This window comes from Heloderma suspectum, chromosome 5 (assembly GCF_057233095.1).
Source record: "Heloderma suspectum isolate Gila_16-S chromosome 5, 16-S_ref, whole genome shotgun sequence".
Taxonomy (NCBI): Eukaryota; Metazoa; Chordata; class Lepidosauria; order Squamata; family Helodermatidae; genus Heloderma; species Heloderma suspectum.
Window position 1 is genome coordinate 23,134,073 of NC_139462.1, and position 23,039 is coordinate 23,157,111.

The 23,039-nt window shown below is 44.4% G+C and overlaps 1 protein-coding gene across 1 annotated transcript in view; it reads left to right on the forward strand.

The window, feature by feature from the left end:
* PTPN13 (protein tyrosine phosphatase non-receptor type 13) overlaps positions 1–23,039 on the forward strand; it is a 215,123-nt gene that overhangs the window by 147,676 nt on the left and 44,408 nt on the right. The window contains exons 20-29 of the mRNA XM_084855555.1: positions 2,289–2,378; positions 4,040–4,147; positions 5,785–5,916; positions 7,451–7,923; positions 10,816–10,944; positions 14,735–14,828; positions 16,977–17,062; positions 18,543–18,705; positions 20,339–20,553; positions 20,652–20,750. Coding sequence (XP_084711681.1) covers positions 2,289–2,378; positions 4,040–4,147; positions 5,785–5,916; positions 7,451–7,923; positions 10,816–10,944; positions 14,735–14,828; positions 16,977–17,062; positions 18,543–18,705; positions 20,339–20,553; positions 20,652–20,750 — 1,589 coding nt within the window. The remainder of the gene's footprint in view (positions 1–2,288; positions 2,379–4,039; positions 4,148–5,784; positions 5,917–7,450; positions 7,924–10,815; positions 10,945–14,734; positions 14,829–16,976; positions 17,063–18,542; positions 18,706–20,338; positions 20,554–20,651; positions 20,751–23,039) is intronic.

Here is a 23,039-nt window from a genome sequence, read left to right on the forward strand (position 1 = left end):
TAACTCCAAGTTCCACCAGCTGACCATTTTCTGCTGCCACCGCTGTTAGAATACTTTAAAACCTCCAAGTAGCCGGTATGAGGCGTAGGCATGACATGGGAACCAACACTAGAGACAAGATGAACTTTAAAAACTAATTTATTAAAGGGATATTTTGTACATAAGTAAACTCAATATTTACTTTGGGGTTTTCAAAAGACTGCTTAGTGACAGTTCTTAAGGACTCAAGAGACACTGTTGCTGCTACAAGCCTCTTAATGACTTCTTTTACTTCAGGCCAAATTTCCTAAATCTCCACCTCAGCCAAATACACTCAGAACCAGGTCCAGCTCTAGGGTACAATCTTCCTCTGACACCAAAGCTCTTCCTGTTGTACTGCTGGCTGCTTGGACAGTTTATCTGGGTTTTACTATCTGCTTGTATAACCTTCTGGCAAAATCTTAGGACAGCCTCCTGGCATAACGCAGCCACCTGCTCCCTACACCTGATCTTCACCAGCCACATATGGTTATCCCACAGAGAAGGAATAGCTTAACACCCAGGCTTTAGCTATTCAATTTCCCCTCAGCTTCCTCCTAGTCCTTCTAAAACACCACACACCAACCAGCAGACCTCCCTCATTCACCACACACTAACTCCCAACTGTCAACTGTCTCCTTAACAGTCATTTCCCAACTGTTCTTTTCTACCTAGCTAGAATCCCCAGCCAATCAGAACTGAATTTATCTAATCCAGGCCCCATCTAAGAATATTCAAAGCGATTGTCTCCCCCTCACCACTCTTCAGAACATCACTAAGCAACTACTACACAGGCCTTTGACAGTAACGAAATGAGGCCTCAGTCCTACCTAGATACACTGTAGCCTCAGATGCCACACAAAGTAAACATTGCATAACAACAACAGTTATATACAGGGCATTTCTTCACTGTCTATCTTTCAGTTCTTGTTTCCCATCTATAAATATGGAGACAATGATCTACCTTACAGTTCTGGTTCAGATGTTTCTAGTCTGATTGTAGAACCTGTGTAGTGTACTGCATAGAGTGCCGGACTAGGACCAGAAATGCCACAGTTCAAATTCCCACTCTGCCGTGAAGCTCATTCAGTGGCCTTGGGCAAGTCATGCCCAACATACCCCACAGGGCTGTTGTGAGGAGAAAATGAGACCAGGGTGACCATGTATGCTGCCGTTAGTTTCTTTGAGGATGGGTGGGATAAAAATAAATATGTTTATTTATTCTTTGAGGAGGGGTGAGATAAAATAAATACGTTTATTATACGTTTACCTGGGACATCTGTGCAGTGGAGGAAGGACATGCCTCCCCTCCACCATGCAGGCAATGTGAGCAGGAGACTTCACACTAGGGTGGGTGAGAAATATGTTTGGTTTTGCACCTTGGAAACAATATATAAACTGAAACTCAATTATCCTTCAACATTCACATTTCTATGAATTTTGCAATGGCGTTCTATCAAACAATTTGTGCAAAAATGCTTATATTAGGGGAAAGTGCTTCCAAAAATGTGTATATTAGTGAAAATAAGACTTTTAAAAATGCATTATATTAGGAAACTTTCTTGCCAAAAATGTGTATATTGGGCAAAATTGCATTCAAAAATGCATGAATTAGGAGAAATGTGGACAAAAATGTGTAGAAATTTTCATGTGGACTTTTTTAAAATATAAAAAGTTCAGAACAAACCAAATTTAAAACTGGAAAAATGAGAAACTGAGAGAAACTGAAACTGACAGATTCATCCATCTCTAATTCACCCAAATGTCCAATCATATGAGAGATCCTATTTGCACACCTTTTGAATTAGCGCCAATCAATCGCCTACATGGTAGATGTGGGAGTGGATCACTCTTCCACCACATGAAGGAGATATCAGATGTCCTATGTAAGGAATATATGATGGTGAAAGATCCTGCAAAGGCATTGATGGTGCACATATTTAAAACAGACTTAGTTCATTCAGTGAACTAAGCCAACCTGTGTGCTTTGTGTTGGATTTGAATCAATATATATCATAAGTGTTCTTCAGATTACACATCCTAGTAATATAATTCGATCAATGTTCTTCCTTTCGCAAAATGTTGAAGTAGCTTTGAAGCCTATCATTAGTGCCTTTTGTGTTGACGGAAGAGTCGCTTTCAATTATACAGTGAGTTTAAATGAAGCTTGGCTTGAAAAGGGTTTGAGTCCTGTTCTATCATGTTCCAAGAACTAGATACATCCCACTGTGTCAGTGTCAATGTTTATTTTTTATCTTTTTGGCCCACAGACGTTCTACAAACAAAGCAGAATGCAGTGTCATTGCCAGAAAGGGAGATCAACTTGGTGACATTGAAAAAAGATGAAAAGTATGGCTTAGGTACGTAGATTACATTGAAAGTTGTGTATAAATGCAGAAACAAACAAAAATGGTGCATGTGATATGGTTAGGTGGAGATTGGGTAGAGGGGTGCATCTGGAAAAAGTTTAAGTCATGATTGCCCCAGGATCAGAAACTGAAGCAGACTTACCCCTTGGTGTGGAGCTGTTATTTAGTGTGCGTGGCCTTGTGACCTACCTAACAACCTTAACATGAGAAAAGGCACATAGGTCAGTGGTAGAGCACATAGTTTGCATGCAAAAGTTCCCAGGTTCAGTCCACAGCATCTCCAGGTAAGGCTGGGAAAACTCCTGCCTGAAACATGGGAGAGCCGCTGCCACTCAGCGTTGACAGTCCTGAGCTAGATAGGCTAATGGTCTGACTTCCTACAGGACAGCTCCCTGCCTGTCTAATCCCTTCCCTCCTGTCTTTCAAAGTGAGCTCCTGTTCTTTTGGCTTCATTCATTCATCATTCAGTCTTCCCCACCTTGGTCCCAGCAGATACTTTGGACTAGAGCCTCCAGCAGCCCTGGCATGCTAGCTAGTGCGATGGGAGTTGTAACCTAAAACATCTGGAAGGACCCAGGTTGCAGAAGGCTGCTCTAGCTCGATGGCCTGTTCCAACAGTGGCCACCAAAATTCTCCAGGGGTTCATAAGCAAGGCATGACGGTGACAGACAACACCTGCTTGACCCAGCAGAAAGTACTCAGTGGTATACTGTTGTCAGGGATTCCATTTAGCTATCATGGCCAGTAGGTGCTGAAAAAGATACTATTCTCAATGGATGTGTGTAAGGGCTGGTTCAGGAAATATTTGAAAGATCCAGTCCAGCCCTACTTCTGCTGTCCACATGGGGCTAGCAAATGCCAGGACAGCACACTGGTGCCACATGTAGAGGTGGAACTGATCTTTCAAGTGTCATCCAAACCAGCCCAGATTCTTTTTTAGAAGCCCTCTAAGCCTGTACACCACCTTGATGGCTTTTTAGCAAATAAGGCGGCGGTGGTGGTGGTAATGATGATGACGATGATGATGATGATAGATTGCAGACATCACTATTTTTTTTTATTTTTTTTTATTTCATTTCTATACCACTCAATAGCTGAAGCTCTCTGGAAGGTTCACAAAAATAGTGCATTATCAAATAATACAAAATATGAAAGCTTAAAACCTAAAAGCGTATATCTTGTCACAGTAGGTCCCAAAAGTTATCTGTGTTGCATGAAAAGGTGATATGGGAAAAATCCAGCAACCTGGAGCTGGTGGAACTAGAATCCAGGTCTCCCATTTTAGAGACCAATACCCTGACTACACACCTTCAACTGAAGCTGTCAAAACCGGTAGTTATATTGCTACCTGGGGTGTCCCCACTGGGGTAATTTGACTATAATCCATGTATAGCTCAAAGACAACCTTCCCCAACCTAGTATCCTCCGAATGTTTGAGACGACAACTTTCAGCATTCCTGACCTTTGGCCATGCTGGCTGGGGCTGTTGGGAGTTTGAAGTCCAAAACATCTGGAGGGCACCAGGTTGGGAAAGGCTGCTCTAAGATCTTTGAGGATAGTGTTTTGCAAAAGGAATTTCTCAGCAAAGCATGGGTGGCTCACAAAGTATTGCCATGAATGTTTTAAAGATACTAAAGAGCTGCTTCTAACAGGGTTTCAGATCACAGGTGGGGAGAAGACTGGAAAACTTGATCTTGGAATTTTTATTCATTCGGTAACTCCTGGAGGACCAGCTGATCTGCAGGGGTCATTAAAACCAGGTAACTCTTGGGATTATTGTGTTCAGTGAAAGAAAAAGGAACTAGAAACTGAATTATCTGTCAGCATTAAATATTCCATGCCTTCGGTCCATGAAAAAAAAAATAACATAATGGCCAAAAGCCACTGAATGTTTAATATTCAAACATTAAATGTTGCCATTGACACTATGTTTAGAGTGACGGGAATACACACTTCACTTGCTAATTTGTTTTGGAAAATGAAATGCTATGAACAAGGCCCTATCAGGCCGTTACTATTTTTATGTAAGGGACCTCTCTTGGATACTATCTGCAGTTTATGGCTGCCTTTTTTATTATATTTTTTTTAACAGCTCAGCTACTCATCTTGGGAAAATAGAGTTTCAGTGCAGTTTTATCAGGGTTAAAATAATGTGATGTAGAGAGGCCTTCAATCACAGATCTCCTGTGTTTTTTCCTACTTCAGAGCAGCCATGGAAGGGATCGGGGTCTGATTTGATTAAGAAAGCATTGGAGGGGCGAGTGTTGTAACCTTTTGGGCAGTATCCAACTGTATCATTCTGGTAGTGCAGATGGCATTGCGCTAGCAGAAGCTAGGTTCTGAACTATGCGCAAGAGGAGACTCCAACTAAAGTTATGTTTGCGCAGGTGCGGTTGTGCAAGCAGTTGTGCATTATGCTTGTGCAACCCATTGCGCATAACTCTTGTATAATCTGTTGTGCAAAGTTTTGTGCAACCACTTGTGCATTCCACTTGCACAGCCCATTGCACAACTTGCTTACACAATCAGTTGCACCAGTGTAATGGGCAACCACCTGCACAACAGAAAGATTTGGAAGAGCTCCACTAGCACTATTTGAGTTTGTGGAATGACACCATTGGATACTGCCCTTATTCCCACTCTGTTTGTACATATCTTATTATTTATTGATTTATTGATTGCATTTATACCCCGCCTTTTTTCCTCTTGCAAGGAACCCAAGGCGGCTTACGTTATCCTCCTCCTCTCCATTTTATCCTCACAACGACAACCCTGTGAGGTGGGTTGGGCTGAGAGTGTGTGACTGGCCCAAAGTCACCCAGTGAGCTTCCATGGCCGAGTGGGGACTAGGACCCGGATCTCCCATCTCCTAGTCCAACACTCTTGCCACTACTCACCACACCATATCTTCCCCTCACCCCGCAAAGGGCTAATAGGAGCTTGAGGAAATGTCATAAGATGAAAGGGTTAAACACCCATTTTCCCCCCAGCGTTGTTTCCCTGATCAAATGAGCAGTCTCACCCAGCCACAGAAGATGCTAAATACGTACCCCATTTGTTTTGTTCTTATTTTTAACCCATCTTTCCTTGAAGGATCTCTGGACAGTACACATGGTTATACCCCCACAACAACCCTGTGAGGTGGGGTAGGCTGAGAGATAGTGACTGGCCCGAGGTCACCCAGTGAGCATTGTGGCTGAGTGGGGATTTGAACCAGGGATCTCCCTGGTTTCGGTCCGGCACTCTGACCACTACACCACGCTGGCTCGACTTCCACAATGCAGGGAATGGAATTTGCACATCAACATTGCTTGGTAAACTGCTCCACCGCTCTTCTATAAACCTTGGAAACATATGTACCAGTTTGTTTTACCTCGGAATCAATCTGTCTGCATAGGAGACCGCCTGATATCAGTGAACAGCGTGAGCTTGGAAGGAGTCAGCCATCACACAGCACTAGACATAATTGAGCAGGCTCCAGACGATGTGACACTTGTAATCTCGCAGCCTAAAGAGGGGCCCAGCAAAGGTATTCCTCCAATTATTCTCATTATTGGGTTTTTTAAAAAAACTTTCTCTAGCATAAATAGTTGATATATTCCGCCATTTTTCCTGTTCAGCTAATAGCTTAATAATGGGAGAGAAGATTTTTCTTTGCTTGTGCACAATTCTGTACATAACAGCTCAAAGCAGTTACTGTTTTTATTATTAGAAAATAACTCTCATGTCCACTTTAAGGTCTTGTGATAGATCAGGTTTTAGCAGGAATTGGCAGAGAGTTTGGCCCCTTATCCAGTCTTTCTACAATACTCGGGCTTTCCAGTTAACACCCAGCTAACATAATTTACCAACTGATGAAACAAGCTTAGGCAAAATCCAGGCTTCTGAGGACAAAAGCGGGGGGGGGGGGGCATTGGGGAAAGGGTGCAAGTCATTGGGTGTGTGTGTAGAATGGCCAACTTATTCCAAGCAGATACAGTTCATTAAATCAGATCTTACTTGTTTATCCATCTGTCAGGGCTGGCCCTATCATTAGACAGAGTGCGGCAACAGCCTCAGAAAGCAGATGCTGTGGCCCCATGATGCCAGTCTCCAGGGTATTCCTCCTGAGGCCCCCCAGCCATTCCTTTCCGTTGGAGGATAGAGTTCTGTATATGACATGGCCCGAAGCTGGGCCCCCTAAACTAGACGACTATCTGGGATACGTTGAAAGTGTTGAAGATTCAACTCCCAGTCCAGTAGCTTCTGTACATGGAGTGGGACCTCTTGTCCTTTTCCTCAGGCAGCAAAATGTATTTGACCAGCCCTGTTACCTGTCTAAATATTTGTACCCCATCTCTCGGCCTGGATGGGACCACCCCAAGGCAGCTTACAGTAATTAAAAACAGACAATAAAATCCCAAATACAATAACCAATAAAAAGTGAAAACAAAGACCTAGACCTAGAAGCACTAAAAGACGTCACAGCGGGGAAACCAAAACTCAATCCAGACTAAAGGCCTGATGAAACAAAGATGTTTTTAATAACATGCTGAAAGGCCGTTAAGGAAGGGGCCCTTTGGGTCTGCAGGGGAGACGGAGTTCTATAATCTGGGTGCTGTTGTTAGTCCTGAAATCCTCTTACCAGCTGTTCTTAGGTAGAGCTGTACCTCATGTTTCTTGTCACATCCATAACTCTCAGTGCCGCTGCCTTTCATGATTGCAGTTTTGAAGAGGGGAGCCTAAAATGTGAGATGAAATAGTGACTTGGTTCAGGCATAATAAGCTTTTTGTCCACATGCTCCATCTTCATACTGCCTCTTCCTTTCTCTCATCCAGGATCAGAACAAACCAGGATCTTAAACCATCTTCAAGGCATGACTTAGGATCGTGGCTTGTTCCATTCTTGTAACCACAGTTTCCTGGTTCAGACAAAACAGGAAGCTATGGTTAATAAAAACAAAAGTTATCGAATCGCAGCACCTAGGAAAACCTTAAACTGAGATAAGTACATCCAAACTGGCCCAGTTTGTTTGATGGTGATTCAGTAATGTTTCTTGTTGGGTATTTTCATTTGTCCATAGTGTCATCCAATCCCCTCAGTGGCACTAAGGGGTATTTAAGGCCTTCACTGATGCTGGAGAATGAGGCAGAGTCGTCTTCAGAGGAACACAACAGGCCGCTAAGCCACCAGAGGCCCACCTCTGGGAGCTTATCTGGCCTTTGCTCGAGCAAGCGGGATGGAAGCTTGAGCTCCCAAGATTCCAGGACCGAGAGCGCCAGCCTGTGTCAGAGTCAGACACATGGTGGCTTTGGCAACCATATCAACAACAGGGCCCAGCAAGAATTCCAGCATTGCAATGATGCCCAGCTTGTCCTTCCCAAATGCAATGAGAGAAATGGATCCTCGTCGGAGGCGAACCTGGCAAAGGCGAAAAAGCCTGGGATGGTGGAGACAGTCGAGTATTCTGACCGAGGAGATTCTGACATGGATGAAGCCACTTACTCCAGCAGCCAGGAGCAAACAACAGCCAAAAAGGCACCGTCCATTTCTATGGCATGTCACTGCCCCATATCATTTATTCAGTACAGTGTATTTTTTCAGAAATTAGGGCAGGGAAGGGTGGGTGGATGGGGTAGTGTATCACAGCAGCGCTTCCATTGCTTAACTGCTCATGCACTTTGTACTAACCTTTTGGATACAGGTATTCCAAGGTGAAATTCCTTGCAAGTGTATCAGTGTTATGTGATAACCAAAACCACAGAACAAGAGCCTGGTTTTGCTTTAAAGAAGCTATTTAAGCTTGCTTGCTCCTAGGCAATGTGAGATTTCCCACCTCCCTCCACCTCCCAATCTGCCTGGAAAAATGACATTTGAGATGTCTTTGATTTATTCAGAGCTTTCTGTGGTGCAGATATGAATCTTTTTTAGTGGGGGTGTTGCTTGTGCTCACCACAGCAACATGCTTAATGTTTTAGAGGGGACAATACTTTCATGGGTTATAATGATGAAGTCGGCAGGCAAAGTGAGAAGCCATTTCTGCCATATATTTTTCCCCCCCTCTCACCCTCTGTTTGTCTTTTGGCTCTGCTGCAATTCCATTGAGGTAATTTTTAAAATCGCTTCTGTATTCACAAAATGGTGGATTCCACTACTGTTTGTTTGTTTGTTTGCTTATTACTTTTCTATGCCTTCCAATAGCCAAAGCTCTCTAGAGTTGACAAAAATTAAAAACCCCAAATACGACATGATAAAACATAATATAAAATCTTTAAAAGTTTAAAACAGAAAAAAAACAATAAAAACCAGTAGTATGGAAAGATCTAAAAACACGACAACACACATTTAAAGCCAAACTGAAGAACTGAAACAGCTGGGAAAATAAAAAGCTCTTCACCCAGTGCCAAAAAGACCACAATGTAGGCATCAGGCAAGCTTCCCTGGGGAGGGCGTTCTGCATCTGCATCCTTAGTAGCCTTCTGCCTCACCTCATTTGGTGGGGGTGCCCAGAGGAGGGCCTCTGGAGATGATCTTAGGGTTCGGGCAGGTATATCTGGGAAGACGATCCTTCAGGTAACCTGGCCCCAAGCTGTTTAGGGCTTTGAATGTTAGTACCAGCACTTTGAATCAGGACCAGACATGAACTGGCAGCCAGTGCAGAAGGAGAAGTATAATACGATCATGTTGGCCAGTCCCCAATAACAATCTCGCTGCTCTGTTTTGGACCAGCTGAGCGTGTGAGCATGCCTTTAAACAGTACGTTCCTGTTGCAAGTTTACTAGGAGATGTCCCACTGTGATCAGTGGGGCTTACTCACTAGTGCAGTGCCGGCTCCAGGTTTTTGAGTGCCCTTGGGCAATGCACCTTCAGGGGGCCCCCTCCACAGTAAGTCTTCCTTCTCACCACCACTGCCACCAGCTGCTATTGCTCCTCATCCTCTTTCTCATCACTGCTGGCATTTGCTTGCTTGACAGGCAGAGAGCCAGTGAGCAAGTCGGCCGTGGCATCTCCTGCCGCTCCTTCCCACCACCACCATTGTCTGGGTCACAGTGAGCGGCAGGTGAACAAGCAGCTTGCAGTAGCAAAGAGGAGGAGCAAGTCCAGGGGGCTGTTGTTAGTGGAAGGTGCCCAGCCATGCCTACCCTTGACGCCAGCTCTGCCACCATGATTTGTACTGAAATGGTCGAGGCTTTCACTTCACAACAAATGCAAGCTGATGTGACCTAAGGAGAAAAAAAGAGGCTGACATGAGACAGGCTATCTGTGCATCAGCCCTTATGAGGAGCATGGAGAGAAGGGAACAAGGAAGGTTAAAGAATATTATAGAAGGGGAAATTATTTTGGAACTGTCTTGGACCGTATTGTCTTGGGTCAGGGTGGAATTCCAGCTTTCACTAATGGGGTCAGGCTAAGAAACTCCTATTCTGGGGCCCTTTGCTATATCCCTGGCTAGGAAGGAGGTGAGGCTGTGGCAAGCTTTGCAATCTGCACTGCAGTTTGTAGTCAACAGAGTTGCATCCGCTTATGCCTGCCACCTAGAAGAACAAAGTTCAGCAGTACAATCCTGTGCATGTCAGGTTAAAAGTACGTTCCATTGAACTCAGTGGGTCTTACTCCCAGGTAATTTTGTATAGGATTGCAGCCTAAGATTTTTTTTCCCACAAAACATCCAATCTATGCTATTTATTTTTAAATCCATGATCAATTTGGAGTGTTTTTGAAGCCATAATTATTTTTATGGCGGAGTTAAGTGTGTGCTTAAATATCTTCCATTGGAATTAATGGGGCTTAAATAGTGTTTAATCTGGGGTGGATTGTGCTCAAATGCAGATCATGTTTTGATCATGTCTTTTGGACTGGGACAGTTTTATTCCTTGACCAAACCCAAAGCCTACCCACATAATGTCTCCTGCGTCATATGAGGCTCCTGTAGCCAGGCTCCTGTACTCACATGATGCTCCTGTAGATCAACTACCCACATGACTGCATCTTGCTGAGCTGTTTGGCAAAGTTTCTGGCCTGCGCAGTTGCTGACATATCGATTCCTTTATTCTGGGCTTGGTGCAAATCAGTGCCACCTTTTGTGTAAAGCCTGTTGCAATGTTATATTACATCATCCTTGCCTGCCTGATGCCATCCAGTTGTCCTGGGCTACAATTCTCATCATCAGTCAGCTTGGGCATGCTGGCTGGGGATGATAGGAGTTGTAGTCCAACACATTGGGAAAGGCTGAATTATATTTTGATAGAAGTGAGTTTCTATATGTGTGTATCTTTCTGTTTCTACATATGTGTATTCATGTGTGTAAATATTTTTGTATGTATAATCTCCTTTTTCTGTTTCAATCCCTTGGCTGTCCCCATAAATACACAGTACTGTCATAATCACCAATTACTTCTCTAACAGAGCATCCTTCTTTTTCTTTTGTCCTTTTATTTCCCCATAAAGGAGCCTTCCTTCATGAATTTGGCCAACTCAATGAATTCTAAAAAGTTTTCTGCACCGCCTCTTAAACCTGGAGATATCTTTGAGGTCGAACTGGCCAAAAATGATAACGGCTTGGGAATAAGTGTCACGGTACTGTTTGACAAGGTTTTTAGCTGTTTTCTCTTTTTCTCCACTCCAAGCGACCTGTTAAAATGTCTGGTTTACAGGGAAGCAGTGGACCTTAAAGAGGCACTGCCAAGTACTTGCCAGCTGTGAATCTTTGGCCTCTTCCAACAGCCCTCGAGGCTGCAATCCTGCATGTATGCAAATGTGTGGGATATAGGGTAGCTCTACACATCAGTACAAACCAACGTTATACTTTGTTCACTGCAAAACAAAAACAAAACAACCCTCCCCCTGCAAAAAACACTTAGGGCGCAATCCTATGGCTGCTACTCAGCGGCTAGGTGGCCATAGGATAGGTCAGTTCCCTGAGAATCGACCTCTGCCCACTCCCGCGCTACGTAGCATGGATCTGCCCCACGCTCTGCACTCATAAGATCAGTGCAGAGCAGCCAAAACGGGGCATTCCTGGGGGCGGGGAGAGCGGACGTGCCTTTCAGATGCTTCCTATGCGTCATCTGGTGTCCCACCCCAGCCCCGCTCTGACTTCCCACAGCTAGACAGCCAAAATCTGTCCAGCCATGAATGCAGGGCTGCCCCTGCCCTACATTGGATAGGCAGTTGCCTCCAAGTTCGGAGGCGGCCGCCTATCCCAATAGGATTGTGCCTTCCAAGTGTGGTCACCATACACACATCTTTAAACGCCTATCTTAAAAAAAAATACAAACCAAAATCATTTTAATTGCAACAAAGTTTTCTCTATAATAATTAAAATAATGTTCATATAATGATTTTACAAAAGCTTAGAACCAATAACAAAACAGCAACAAATTGGTGGGTTTCTTACAAAAGGACATTAGGGAAAGGAACAAAGATATAGAACAAATCATATAATGTGTTAAAGGGGATCAAAATGAAACAACAGATCCATTAAAAACTTAGAAGCAAATATGAGTGACCATAAAGAAGAATTACCAGTAATGTCAATACACCTGAATTCACACATCTGGAACTCTAACTGGTCCAGAAAAAATAACAGGGTCCTGTAGCATCTTTTAAAAATTAGTATGGCATTATTACAGAATAGAGTCCAGTACATCAGATGCATGAAGTGTTATCCTCAGGTGGCAGGTTTATCTATACATGGGTGTAAGGAAAGTGGCGGGAGGGAATGTAAACTGGGTCAAATAGTAATGGAATGCAAAAAGTACAGTCAGACTTTTCACTGAAAGTATGCAAGATAAAGAGGACCATATTGATTTGAAAAAATCATACTTTTTTGCAAAGTGTGGTCCAGAGTTTCCATATGCTCATGTATGACATCCACATTTAATGTGTTTCCTGAATGAAACACCAGTATTTCCTGTGGCAGTCATAATGTGTAGAGCTATATTAATTCATGTATAAACTATGCATGGGACCACAAACCAGCTTCCTAACGGATTACTACTCTGAAAATGACGGAAGAAAAGGAATATATACCCTCCCTTCTCATATTTTTAACAAAGCTTGATTGCATCGGTGAAACATCTTGTCCCTGCAGTAAACCCACTGAAATCAGTGCATTTCCTATCAGGGTTAGCAATGACTTTGAATGTTTCCAGACGGCGGGTTCCTAGATCTACCAATCAAAAGGCATTGTGCAGCTCTTCTGTCTTTTCTGAGTGTGGAAGTGGTGGGAAAACAGGGGAGGGTTACAAAATGAAGACAATGACATCTGGACCCCCTGTAAAGGTCCATGAGTGAAGCAGTGCGATTGCATGACAAAAGCCTCATCTGGAAGCATCCTTTGTCAGTTGGTTTTGTTGCCACTTATCAGCAACATCCCTAAGGGCACAATCCTATGCATGTTTAAACAGAAAAAAGCTGTACAACTCCCAGCATTCCCCAACCAGCCTGGCTAGGGAATGCTGGGAGTTACAGGACTTTTTTCTGTCTATGATGGGATTGCAGCTTCAAGGAGTCAACAACGTAGTTTTTTCACAAATCCTCTGAGCTCCCTCTGCTGGTTGCAAAACAGAATACCATCAAGTATTTCCATTTACACATCATCTTATTTTCAGATTGCTGGGTTGCAACCTGGAGGTGCCTCGTTTCACTTTCAAAATGCCAAGAAAACAGATGATGACGTAGCTGTGTTCCCTCTCACTCCATTCCTCCCCTACCCCACTATTCACCCCACTGCTGAACCTGCTGTATCAAGCAGGATTTTAGCAAGCTGGGGAAAAGGGCAGGCATAGTAACCTGGGGAGGAATGGGGTTGGGAAATGTGCAACCGTGCTAGCTCCTGCTTGCTGAGCATACCGACAGTTATATGCAGCATTTCTGGGTTGCAAGCTTGGCAAACTTAACCTCATTTTTTTAAAAAAATGCATGTTTCCTATAAAAAGAAACCTATCCAAGCTGTACAGGATCGCCCCTAATTATGTGCTGCATAGGTACTTGACAATGTCACTTTAAAGACAAACCCAGAAAGTGGATCTATGATGCCATGTTCTTACATTCATTGCTGTTCGTGGGAGTGTCAGGAGGTGCTTTCAAATGGCAATCTTTGGTACACAATGCAGAGACTGGACCAAAGGATTGCATCTCAGAACTTTGGAGAGCAGTTCGGACGCGGAGAGTAGGATAACAAATGCAGAAAGCTAGAAAGAGGCATCTGTGGTTCACCCAAGAAAGGCAGCTCAACCTTCTTTCCCGAAGCATTTGCCAAATTATCAAGAGTTTCAGCCTTTTTTTTAAAGTGAAAATTAGGTCTTAAAAGACAAATTCCCTGCTTCTATGCAACACAGTTTACAGGTGTGTTCTGCATACTTTGATTGGGATTTCCAACCTGAACCTGAAAGCAAAAGTGTCCTGCTGATGCGGTTCTGACCACCCCCCATCCCCATAATTACTGGCCAATGGCCATGCTGGCAGGGAATGATGGGAGTTGTAGTCCAACACATCTGGGAGGGCTACCAGGTTGAGGAAGGCTGTTGTACACACTTACTTGGGAGTGAGCCTACTGAGTACAATAGGACTTGCTTCCACGTCAACATGCATAGAGTCAGGCCGTTAGTCTAAAACCATGAGAGGTGAACACTCTTAAGGGAAGAATTAGGCTTTTGCTTAAGGATTCACAGACCCCTTCCTGACTCCTCTTAGCCTTGGCATAAAACTCCTGTCAGGACCTGCAGGTTGCTTAAAGTGGCTGATTTTTCCCTGATAGTGCTTTTGCAATGTTGTGCAGGAAGAAATTCAACACTTGAGCCTTTCTCAAAGCGTCACCTGTTGAATTCTTGTTTGTAATGCAGCAATTAAAGGCACACAGACCTTGCCAAGAAAAAGAAACAATGGCAAACTTTACCAGATCTTCAAATATTAAAAGAAACCACCAACTACCCTACTGAGTCCTTTATTTTTCCACAAAGTTTTCTATAACTCAAAGAGGAAGGAGTGCATCTTAGTTTCCCCTCTCTATTCGTATCTATTTCTAAATGGCTGGAGGTGCATGATGTCCTCAACCAGGCAGAGTCTCATGCTTTTGTTAAGAGTCACCAATATTCTTGGTTGCTCTGTTTTCACAACTGTAACTTGGAAGGGTTTGCATTTGCAGCCAGACCAAGGAGCCTTGGAATGCATCCCTCCATCAGCAATTCTTTGCATGGGGCTCAGAAGAATTGGTTCTCTGATGTGCTGCATTTTGTTTTTGGCTGCTGCTTCTCCTTGCTGTTAGCTGCATGGGTATTTACCGGGTTTCTTGAGGGACTGGGTTAGCATTTGGGGGTTTAGAGATCTGACTTTCCATTAAAATCTTCTTTTTAATAATCTGTAGGGCGGTGTGAACACTAATGTGAGGCATGGAGGCCTTTATGTAAAGGCTGTTATTCCTAAAGGAGCTGCAGAAGCCGACGGTAGAATTCAAAAAGGCATGTATAATTATTCTTAGTTTCACATTAGGGCTTTGCTGGAATTTTGTCCCTTGCAGATTCTCGAATATCCAGAATGCTGAAAAGATGAACATGCTAAAAGCGTAGACTATGGGAAAGGGGGTCTTAATTAGAGCTGTCCAGGTAGGAACTGGGGCAGTTTGCTCTGGGCCCCTGCAAAGCAAGGGGACCCCTTGCTTCAGCTCCTGTATGTACCATTGGCCCTTTCCCTTGCACAGCTCCATTGCTCAAGATTAATCTTGGATTTTGATTAAAGTTTTCATAAAAGAGAGGAAATGATGTATCAGAGCAGATTCGTTGAACCTCTTTCAACCCAAGGGCCAGGTTCCATTTTAGAGAAGCTCTTGGGGGGTGGGCAGAACTAAAGGCAAAATGGGTGGGGCAAAAAATACCAGCATATTTCAGCTTAAAGCCAGTAATTGAGCCATAGAAGAGGCATTACGACCTTTAGAATTGGGGCAAAACTGCACAAAAAGCTAGAGAACTGCTTTCAGAAGGTTACAACAGCTGGGATTGTTTAGCCTGGAAAAAAGGAGGGTGAGCAGCAAAGACATGATAGAGGTCTACAGAATTATGCATGGTGTGGAGAATGTGGATAAGGAGACACTTTTCTCCCTCTCTCAAAATACTAGAACCCAGTGGGGTCATGCCATGAAGCTGATTGGTAGGAGATTTGGGATAGATAAAAGGAAGGACTTCTTCACACAGCGCAGAGTTAAACTGTGGAATTCGCTACCACAAGATGTAGCGATGCTCATCAATTTGGAAGGCTTTAAAAGAGGGTTGGACAAATTCCTGGAGGAAAAGGCTATCAATGGCTACTAGTCTTGATGGCTATGTGGTACCTTCAGTACCAGAGGCAGTGAGCCTATGTACACCAGTTGCTGGGGAACATGGGTGGGAGGGTGCTGTTGCGCTCATGCCCTGCTTGTGGTTTCCTGGTTGACAGCTGGTTGGCCACTGTTTGAACAGAAAGCTGGACTAGATGGACCCTTGGCCTGATCTAGCACAGCTCTTCTTACATTCTTATGTTCCTAAACCACCCAATGATTGGTAGTGAGGAAACAGGGGTGGGGCTGGGGAAGAGATGTGGCCATCCGGTGAGCCAGATTTGGTCCCCAGGCCAGAGGTTCTGCACCCCTGTACTAAAGTGTAGGGTGCCTTAATATCACACCTATCCTAGGCCCCATATTAACCCTCTGGGCTCAGTGGGGCACATTAGGACAAAAGGGATTAGGGAAAAAATCACAGAAGAGGCAGGTCCATCAACGCCTTGAAACGAGCAGAAACTGTCATTCCCAGATTGAATCATTTCCAGACTGGGACAGATTGAGCTCCCTTATGCAAGCGCCGCTGACCTTCCCCATGTCCAAAGTGCTAAATCCCTGCTGGGCAAGCAGTGGGTCCCGCTACTGCTTGGGCAGCACTGGATACCCACGTTTCGATCTCAGTGAAGTATTTGTATTATTAATTTATCTCATTTCTATACTGCCCAATAGCCGAAGCTCTCTGGGCAGTTCACAAAAAATGGTATTATTAATAGGAGCCAAGGATCCTTAGCAACATCAGTTTGAGTTCGTGGTTCTTACTCACTCCCGCCTGGAAGGTCACTGTTGCTTGGCTTAACCTTCTTCGCAGGGTAAAGTGGGGTGATTCCTTATATGCCAGTCTGCTGTCTGGCTTGAAATCAACTCGATATGATGGATGGATAATATGGATGACTATGTTGATTTGTTTTTCTTTTTTGCATAGATCCTGGCTTGAAATCAAATTGTTCATAAATTTTTTCTGGATTGCTTGCAGTTTGGGGGCAGGGACACCATCTTGTCATTTGTCATGGGCAGCAAAATATTTTGGGCCAGATCTGGGGATGGTTAATCACCATCAGGCCCTGCTTGTGAGCCTCCCAGGGACATCTGGCTGTCCACTGTTGAAAACAGGAAGTGGGACTAGATGGAAGTGTTTTTTTTAACAGTGCTATGTTATCATTTTGCTGGACATTTCTCCTGCATGAGCCCTGGTCAAATGAATGGCTATTTAATAGAGCTTGAACAGAAGACATTTTCAGTGCATCCTATGTATACATGCTTCCCTTTCTCCCTATAACTCTCCCTTCTTGGTTCTTAGGTGATCGTGTACTTTCTGTCAATGGGGTTACTTTGGAAGGAGCAACCCATAAGCAAGCTGTGGAAATCCTGAGAAATACTGGCCAGGTAGGAGGTTGTAACTCCGCCTTCATTTTGGGGGGCCCACTTCCTGTATTACATTTCTAAGTCGCAGGATGTCCCAGGGAGAAGGAGGAGGAAAAAGAGCAACCATGGCTGCCACCATGCACCAACCCATTCTCAGTCATGGCAGCAGTGCCTTGCTTGCTCTGACAGCAACTGCTCTCCCCTGTAAGGGAAAAGCAGCAGCTGCCAGAGCAAGTGCAGGCACGGTGGCTTTGAAAAGCTAAAGAGTGCTGCTGTTGTCCTCAAGAATGAGGACAGGTAGAAGTGTGTGTCTGTGTGTGTCCTTATCTCTAAAATTGTGTAGCAAGGAGTAAGCCGATCCTGTAAGCCTCTTCGGCCCCTTCTGCCTGTTTTGGCTACTGCTAGTTGAACAGAGGCTGCTTCCTTGGGCACCTTCACACTAGGGATGTACGAAAGTCACTTACCTTTTCGCAGGGGTGCTTCGCGGTGGGGGGAGGCGCTTCGCTTCTCCCCCCGAAGTTCAGGCAAGGGGGGGGAGCCGTCCCGCCTCACCCGGCCGAAATTCAGGCCAGGGAGAAGCACCCTGTCTCCCCAGCCGCGAACTACGAAAGTAAAAAAAAAAAGACCCCGTGATAGGCTACATAACGATTTACGCAGCCTGTCACGGCTGACTTTGGAGATCTAGCCGTGATAGGCTACGTTAATCATTACGTAGCCTATCATGGGGTTGTTGTTGTTTTTTACTTCAGCTGTAATGGCGGCGGCAGCTGGTCAAAAGACCGGCTGCCGCCCCCGCCGAAAGCCCGCCGAACCGCCACCGGGACCCGCCGCCGGGAGGGACATTCGGCTACAGTAAGTCCCATCCCGGGGGGGGCGGAGAATTTCACCGCCGATTTTGGGGGGCCGAATGTGTTGGCGCTCAGCCCTCTGAAGATTCGGGGAGAAATTCTCCGCCATCCCTACTTCACACGGGCTTTTATCCTGCTATGGAGATTGCTTACTCACAGAAGTTTGTGGGTCCTGTACACGACGCAGTCCTCCTCCAGGGCACCTCCCACTCTTTGTGAACTCTATTGTGTTGTTTTCCATGACGACGAAAGTCCAGCATTTTCCCTCCTCCCACCATGGAGTCAGTGTAAATGAGGGTATACTGTTTAAAGTCGCTTAATTGAAAATTAAACAACAGCGCCACTTAGTGGCTTTGTAACAGACCTCATTGAGAAGTTTAGTTTTTTCTTAAAGCCACGTGACAAGGTCCCAATCTAATCCCATGAAGATCAGAAGCCCCGGAATCAGAACCCCCAGTAAACTGCAGGATTTTTAGCCTTGTGTGACAAAGCCCTTTGTGTGGGATTCTGAAACATGCGGAGTCGGGCTCAAATGTATGCATTCCCTCCTTTCCATATAAATACCATATGAATCATCCTATCATTTCTTTATTTTAGTGGCTAAGTGGTGTTGCTGTGATTTAGTGCTAACTAATTTGTGGTTGTGTCTGCAGGAGGTTCACCTAGTGCTAGAAAAGGGGCAGCTTCCAGCAGCCAGAGTCCATGCTCCAATTACACCACAGTGCACACCCCCAAACCAACCCAGTCATGGTGGAGCCCCAGAGAGACCTGTAAAGAAAGCGACAAGTGCCAGAGAGTACAACTTTGTCACTGATGGTGAGACCCTGTTGGAATGCAAAGTGGGCTTAAACCTCAAAGGGATTACAAGAAATACTTACACTTTATCCTTAGAATGTATGGCGTTTGGGTTGAGACTCAACCCAGGTTGACATTAAAATAACTACTTGGTCAAACCTTTTGCATAGAATTGCTTGGTTCTTCTTGTCCTTCTCTGTGTTTCTTGAGAGTGTTGACTTGCTTAATTACCTGACCTTCCTGCTCTGTTTTTCCATCACTTCCTGTTCCCTCTTTCTCTCTCCTAAATCTGCCACTTCTTGCTCTTCATTCCGTCTTGCTTTAACCATGGGAAAAAATGTCCCCTGTCTTTCCAGTTGTCATCACAAATATATGGTTTCATTTTGGATTTCTCATTTGACAGTCTGTACTTTTCAGGGGCCAGTTCCTGGGGGTTCTTCGTATGGGGAGTAATCGTGCCATCAGCCCCTGTCACATAAAAAGAAAACAACTCGTATTTATTGTTATGTTTATGCAGGTCCTGTTGATTTAGGTTTATAACGTGCCCTATTTGAAGGTCTTAGTGTGGGGCACAGGAATTACATGATGAGTGTGTGCGTTGTGTTGGGTATTGTTAGCATGTGACATCCCTCTATTCTGTCACATCTGCGATTTATCGCATGTTCAGTCTTCGGAAAGGACCCAACGGTGCTGTGTGCTAGCACTATTGACGTTGCACTAGCAGAAACCAATGCTTGCACAACATCAGTAGCACTGCGTAGTTCAATGGGTTTCCCAGGAAAACTGTCACACTAAATGCTATTGATGCTGCACAAGCATTGGTTTCTGCTAGCACAACGTCAATAGTGCTAGCGCATGAGCACTGTTGGATCCTTCCCATAGGTTTCTGGTTGCCATTATAATTCTCCCATTCCCTCACATGAGGCTGGTTGAAGTCTGTGATGGAGCTATTCCCACACTCCTCCAAGTTTCTTGGTTTGCATGCTTCTGGAATACTGACTGCTATTCACAGATGGACTTCTCTTCCTGAGTTTCTTATGAAATACATTTTTAAAAAATCCTGTTTTCAGTCATCTCTGGCAGTCTGAGCATCGTATACTTATTTTTAGTTTTCTGTCTGTTGTGGATGTACCTTATCTATTTTGATTCCTGAAAGAGAATGGTTGAGGGTGACCAAGTGAGCATCTTTATCTGTCTGATAACTAGGGATGTACGGGTTGTGTAAAATTAGTTCCATCTGTGTTTCACGGATTGTCAGGCACCTTTCATTCCATCTTCCACCCATTGGCGGAATCGGGGGAGGCATCTGAATTTGCACAAATTTGCATTTGTGCAAATCCACAATCGTGCAAATTCGCCTGTGCGAAAATGTTCAGATTTCTCAAAATGTGCATTTTCATGCTTTAGCCTATGGGGGAAATTGCCGTTTGGGCTGGTTTTTTTATTTTGCGTATTTTTCTATGATGAAATTTGCACAAAATTTGGGAAACTTAGAAAATCGATCTGAAAGTCCATGGAATACACTCAACAGGGGAAAAGCCTGTTCACTGCAGAATCCACAGTCAGATTCATGAAAATCTGAACTGATTTGGTTTTGTTGCAGATTTCTCTGACGTCCCTACTAATAACTTATGCCTTGATATTTCTTTTGCAGATAACACATTCGAGGTGAAGCTAGTGAAAAACAGTTCAGGCCTGGGCTTCAGTTTCTGTCGTGAAGACAGTGTTTCTCCAGAACAGCCAGGTTCCAGCATAGTTAGGGTGAAAAAGCTCTTTCCTGGACAGCCTGCTGCAGAAAGTGAGCAGATTGAGGTTGGGGACGTCATCCTGAAAGTGAATGGGTCTTCTCTAAAAGGATTGTCCCAACAGGTTAGTGACACTTCTCTGTGTTTACTTGTTTTAGTAGTAGACATCTTTATGCACATGAATAAGAACTGTGCCTTATTTTCAATCTCTTGTTCCTCTAGGAAGTCATCTCAGCTCTCAGAGGAACATCCCCCGAAGTCACCCTTCTCCTCTGCAGGCCGCTCCCTGGAATACTTCCAGAAATTGATCCCTCTTTATTGGTAAGAATTATAGCATATTGGGTTGAGGAAAGCAGCTTCTTTTTTGTGAAACAGTGTATCGAATTTTCCAAATGTGTGGTTTTTCTAAGCTAGTGCAGGGGGTTGAAGATACCCTGAAGTAAGTTGTAAAAATAAAAATCTTGGAGGGTTGCATTTACCATGACATCAGCTGCAAAAATGATACCAACCCTTTATTAAGTATTTCCCTTTGGCAGTTGTGAAGGAACAGAGCTGTTTTGTAATTTTGTATATAGTTTGGTTTGGATGTTTTGGGGTTAATTTCTTGTCTATAAGTGCTGAGCGAAAAGGTCCAAAGCTCAGTTAATGTTTAACTAGGCTTACAGTGCCACTAGGTCTGTAAGCAGGGATGTACGAAAGTCACTTACCTTTTACGAAATTTGATTCGCGGTGGGGGGGAGGCACCCCGTCCCTCCCCCCGAAATTCTGTCCGGAGGGGAGGCGCCCCGTCCCTCCCCCCTGAAATTCTGGCCGGGGGGAGGCGCCCCGTCCCTCCCCCCCAAAATTCTGGTCGGGGGGAGGCGCCCCGTCCCTCCCGCCGCGAATCCTGGCCAGCTGGGTCTGCAAATGGCGGCGGCCATAGCCGCCGCCGTTTGTGTCCCTGCAGTCAGCCGTGATAGGCTACGTAAATGTTTACGTAGCCTATCACAGCTGAGTTAAAAACAAACAAACAGCGCGTACGCAAATGGCGGCGCCCATGGGCGCCGCCATTTGCGTATGCGCGGTTTGGTTTGGTTTTTTAACTCCTCCGTGATAGGCTACGTAAACATTTACATAGCCTATCACGGTATTTTTTTAAAATCTAGCCGTGATAGGCTACGTAAATCTTTACATAGCCTATCACGTTTTTTGTGTGTTTTTTTACTGGAAATGGCGGTGGCGGCAGCCGGTCGGAAGACCAGCCGCCGCTGCCAGGAGGATTCGCCCAAGGTAAGTCCCGTCCGGGGGGGGGGGCAGACCGTTTCGCCACCAATTTCGGGGAGCCAAATGCGCTGGCATTCGGCCTCCCTGAGATTCATGGCGAAATTCTCTGACATCCCTATCTGTAAGCAGACAAAAGAACAGGGTTCAGCTAAAGGTCAAGAGCTTTGGAAGTATCTGCTCTGAAGGAAAGATAGGTTTCACTTTTGCAAGATACAGAGGCTTTTACAAAAACAAAAAATTGGTGAGGCCTCCCAATTGCACAGTTGCAAGGAAACAAGCTAGCTTTGACATATAAAAAGTTGAGGCAAAAAAGGCAGTTTTGGTAGAGGAAGGCTGAGAAGTCAGAGAAAGGCTGAAATAGAAAAGAAGGTTGAGAGCCTGGAAGGAAAGAATAATCAGGAAGAGAATGAAATACTGAGAGCTGCTGGGGAGAAGCTGCATGCTTGGAAAAGCAAAGAACTCTGACAGTAAGATATTGCTGTGAAGAACTTGGAAAATGGGAATACTGTCTAGTTAGGAACAGCTGGATGCTGGTTATTTTCTTACCCTTTTGTTCTTATGGTTTGGTGTGGGTGTATTGTAATCATTCAAATGTTAAAAGCTTTTTCCTAATAATACTTTTTCAGTACATTTTTAAAATTTTGTTGTTTAAACTTTGTGGTCTTTTTTCTTGTTGAGTTTCTCGCCCCATTCTTGGAAGCTCAAACCCACACTACCTATGTCTGCAAGAGACCCAGAATGTTTTTAGACTCTTTGGTGGAGAACAGCCATTCCCATGTGGATTAACAAACAGTTAAAAGAATAAAATACAGTTTATGAATGTATTGAAATGTCCTAAAAAAACTAGATGATTAATCAACGAAACATATGTTGAGTCAATTGACAAGCCTTATTAGGTTCCCTTTTCCCCCATGATAATGCTCATTTGGGGAGTGTGGGAAGACAGATCTGTAGACCTGATAGCCTGAGCTGTTGTCTATGAGCTGTATGAGGCTGCACAACCTGAAACACCCCAATTGGCTGTGCCTCCCCTATTTTTGCTTGCAAGAATTCAAGCAGATGTGCTGACCTGTGGAAGGCTGGTTAGAATCCTTGCAACAATACTAACCTCATCTCTGATGGTACTTGCCATCTGCAGTTCTAGTATATGTAGTAAAAGTCTGATCTGATGGTCAGTTGATTGGGGGCACCTTTGGCATCAGTTCAGTTTTTTTTTAATTAATTGAACCTTATTTAACAGACTAGTCTCTGAATCTCTTTTAGCCCGGGGCTGAATTCAGTTTTGGAGAAGCTCTCAAGGGCTACATTCCTGTGGTGGGTGGTGTCAGGATTGATTGTCCTCCCCCC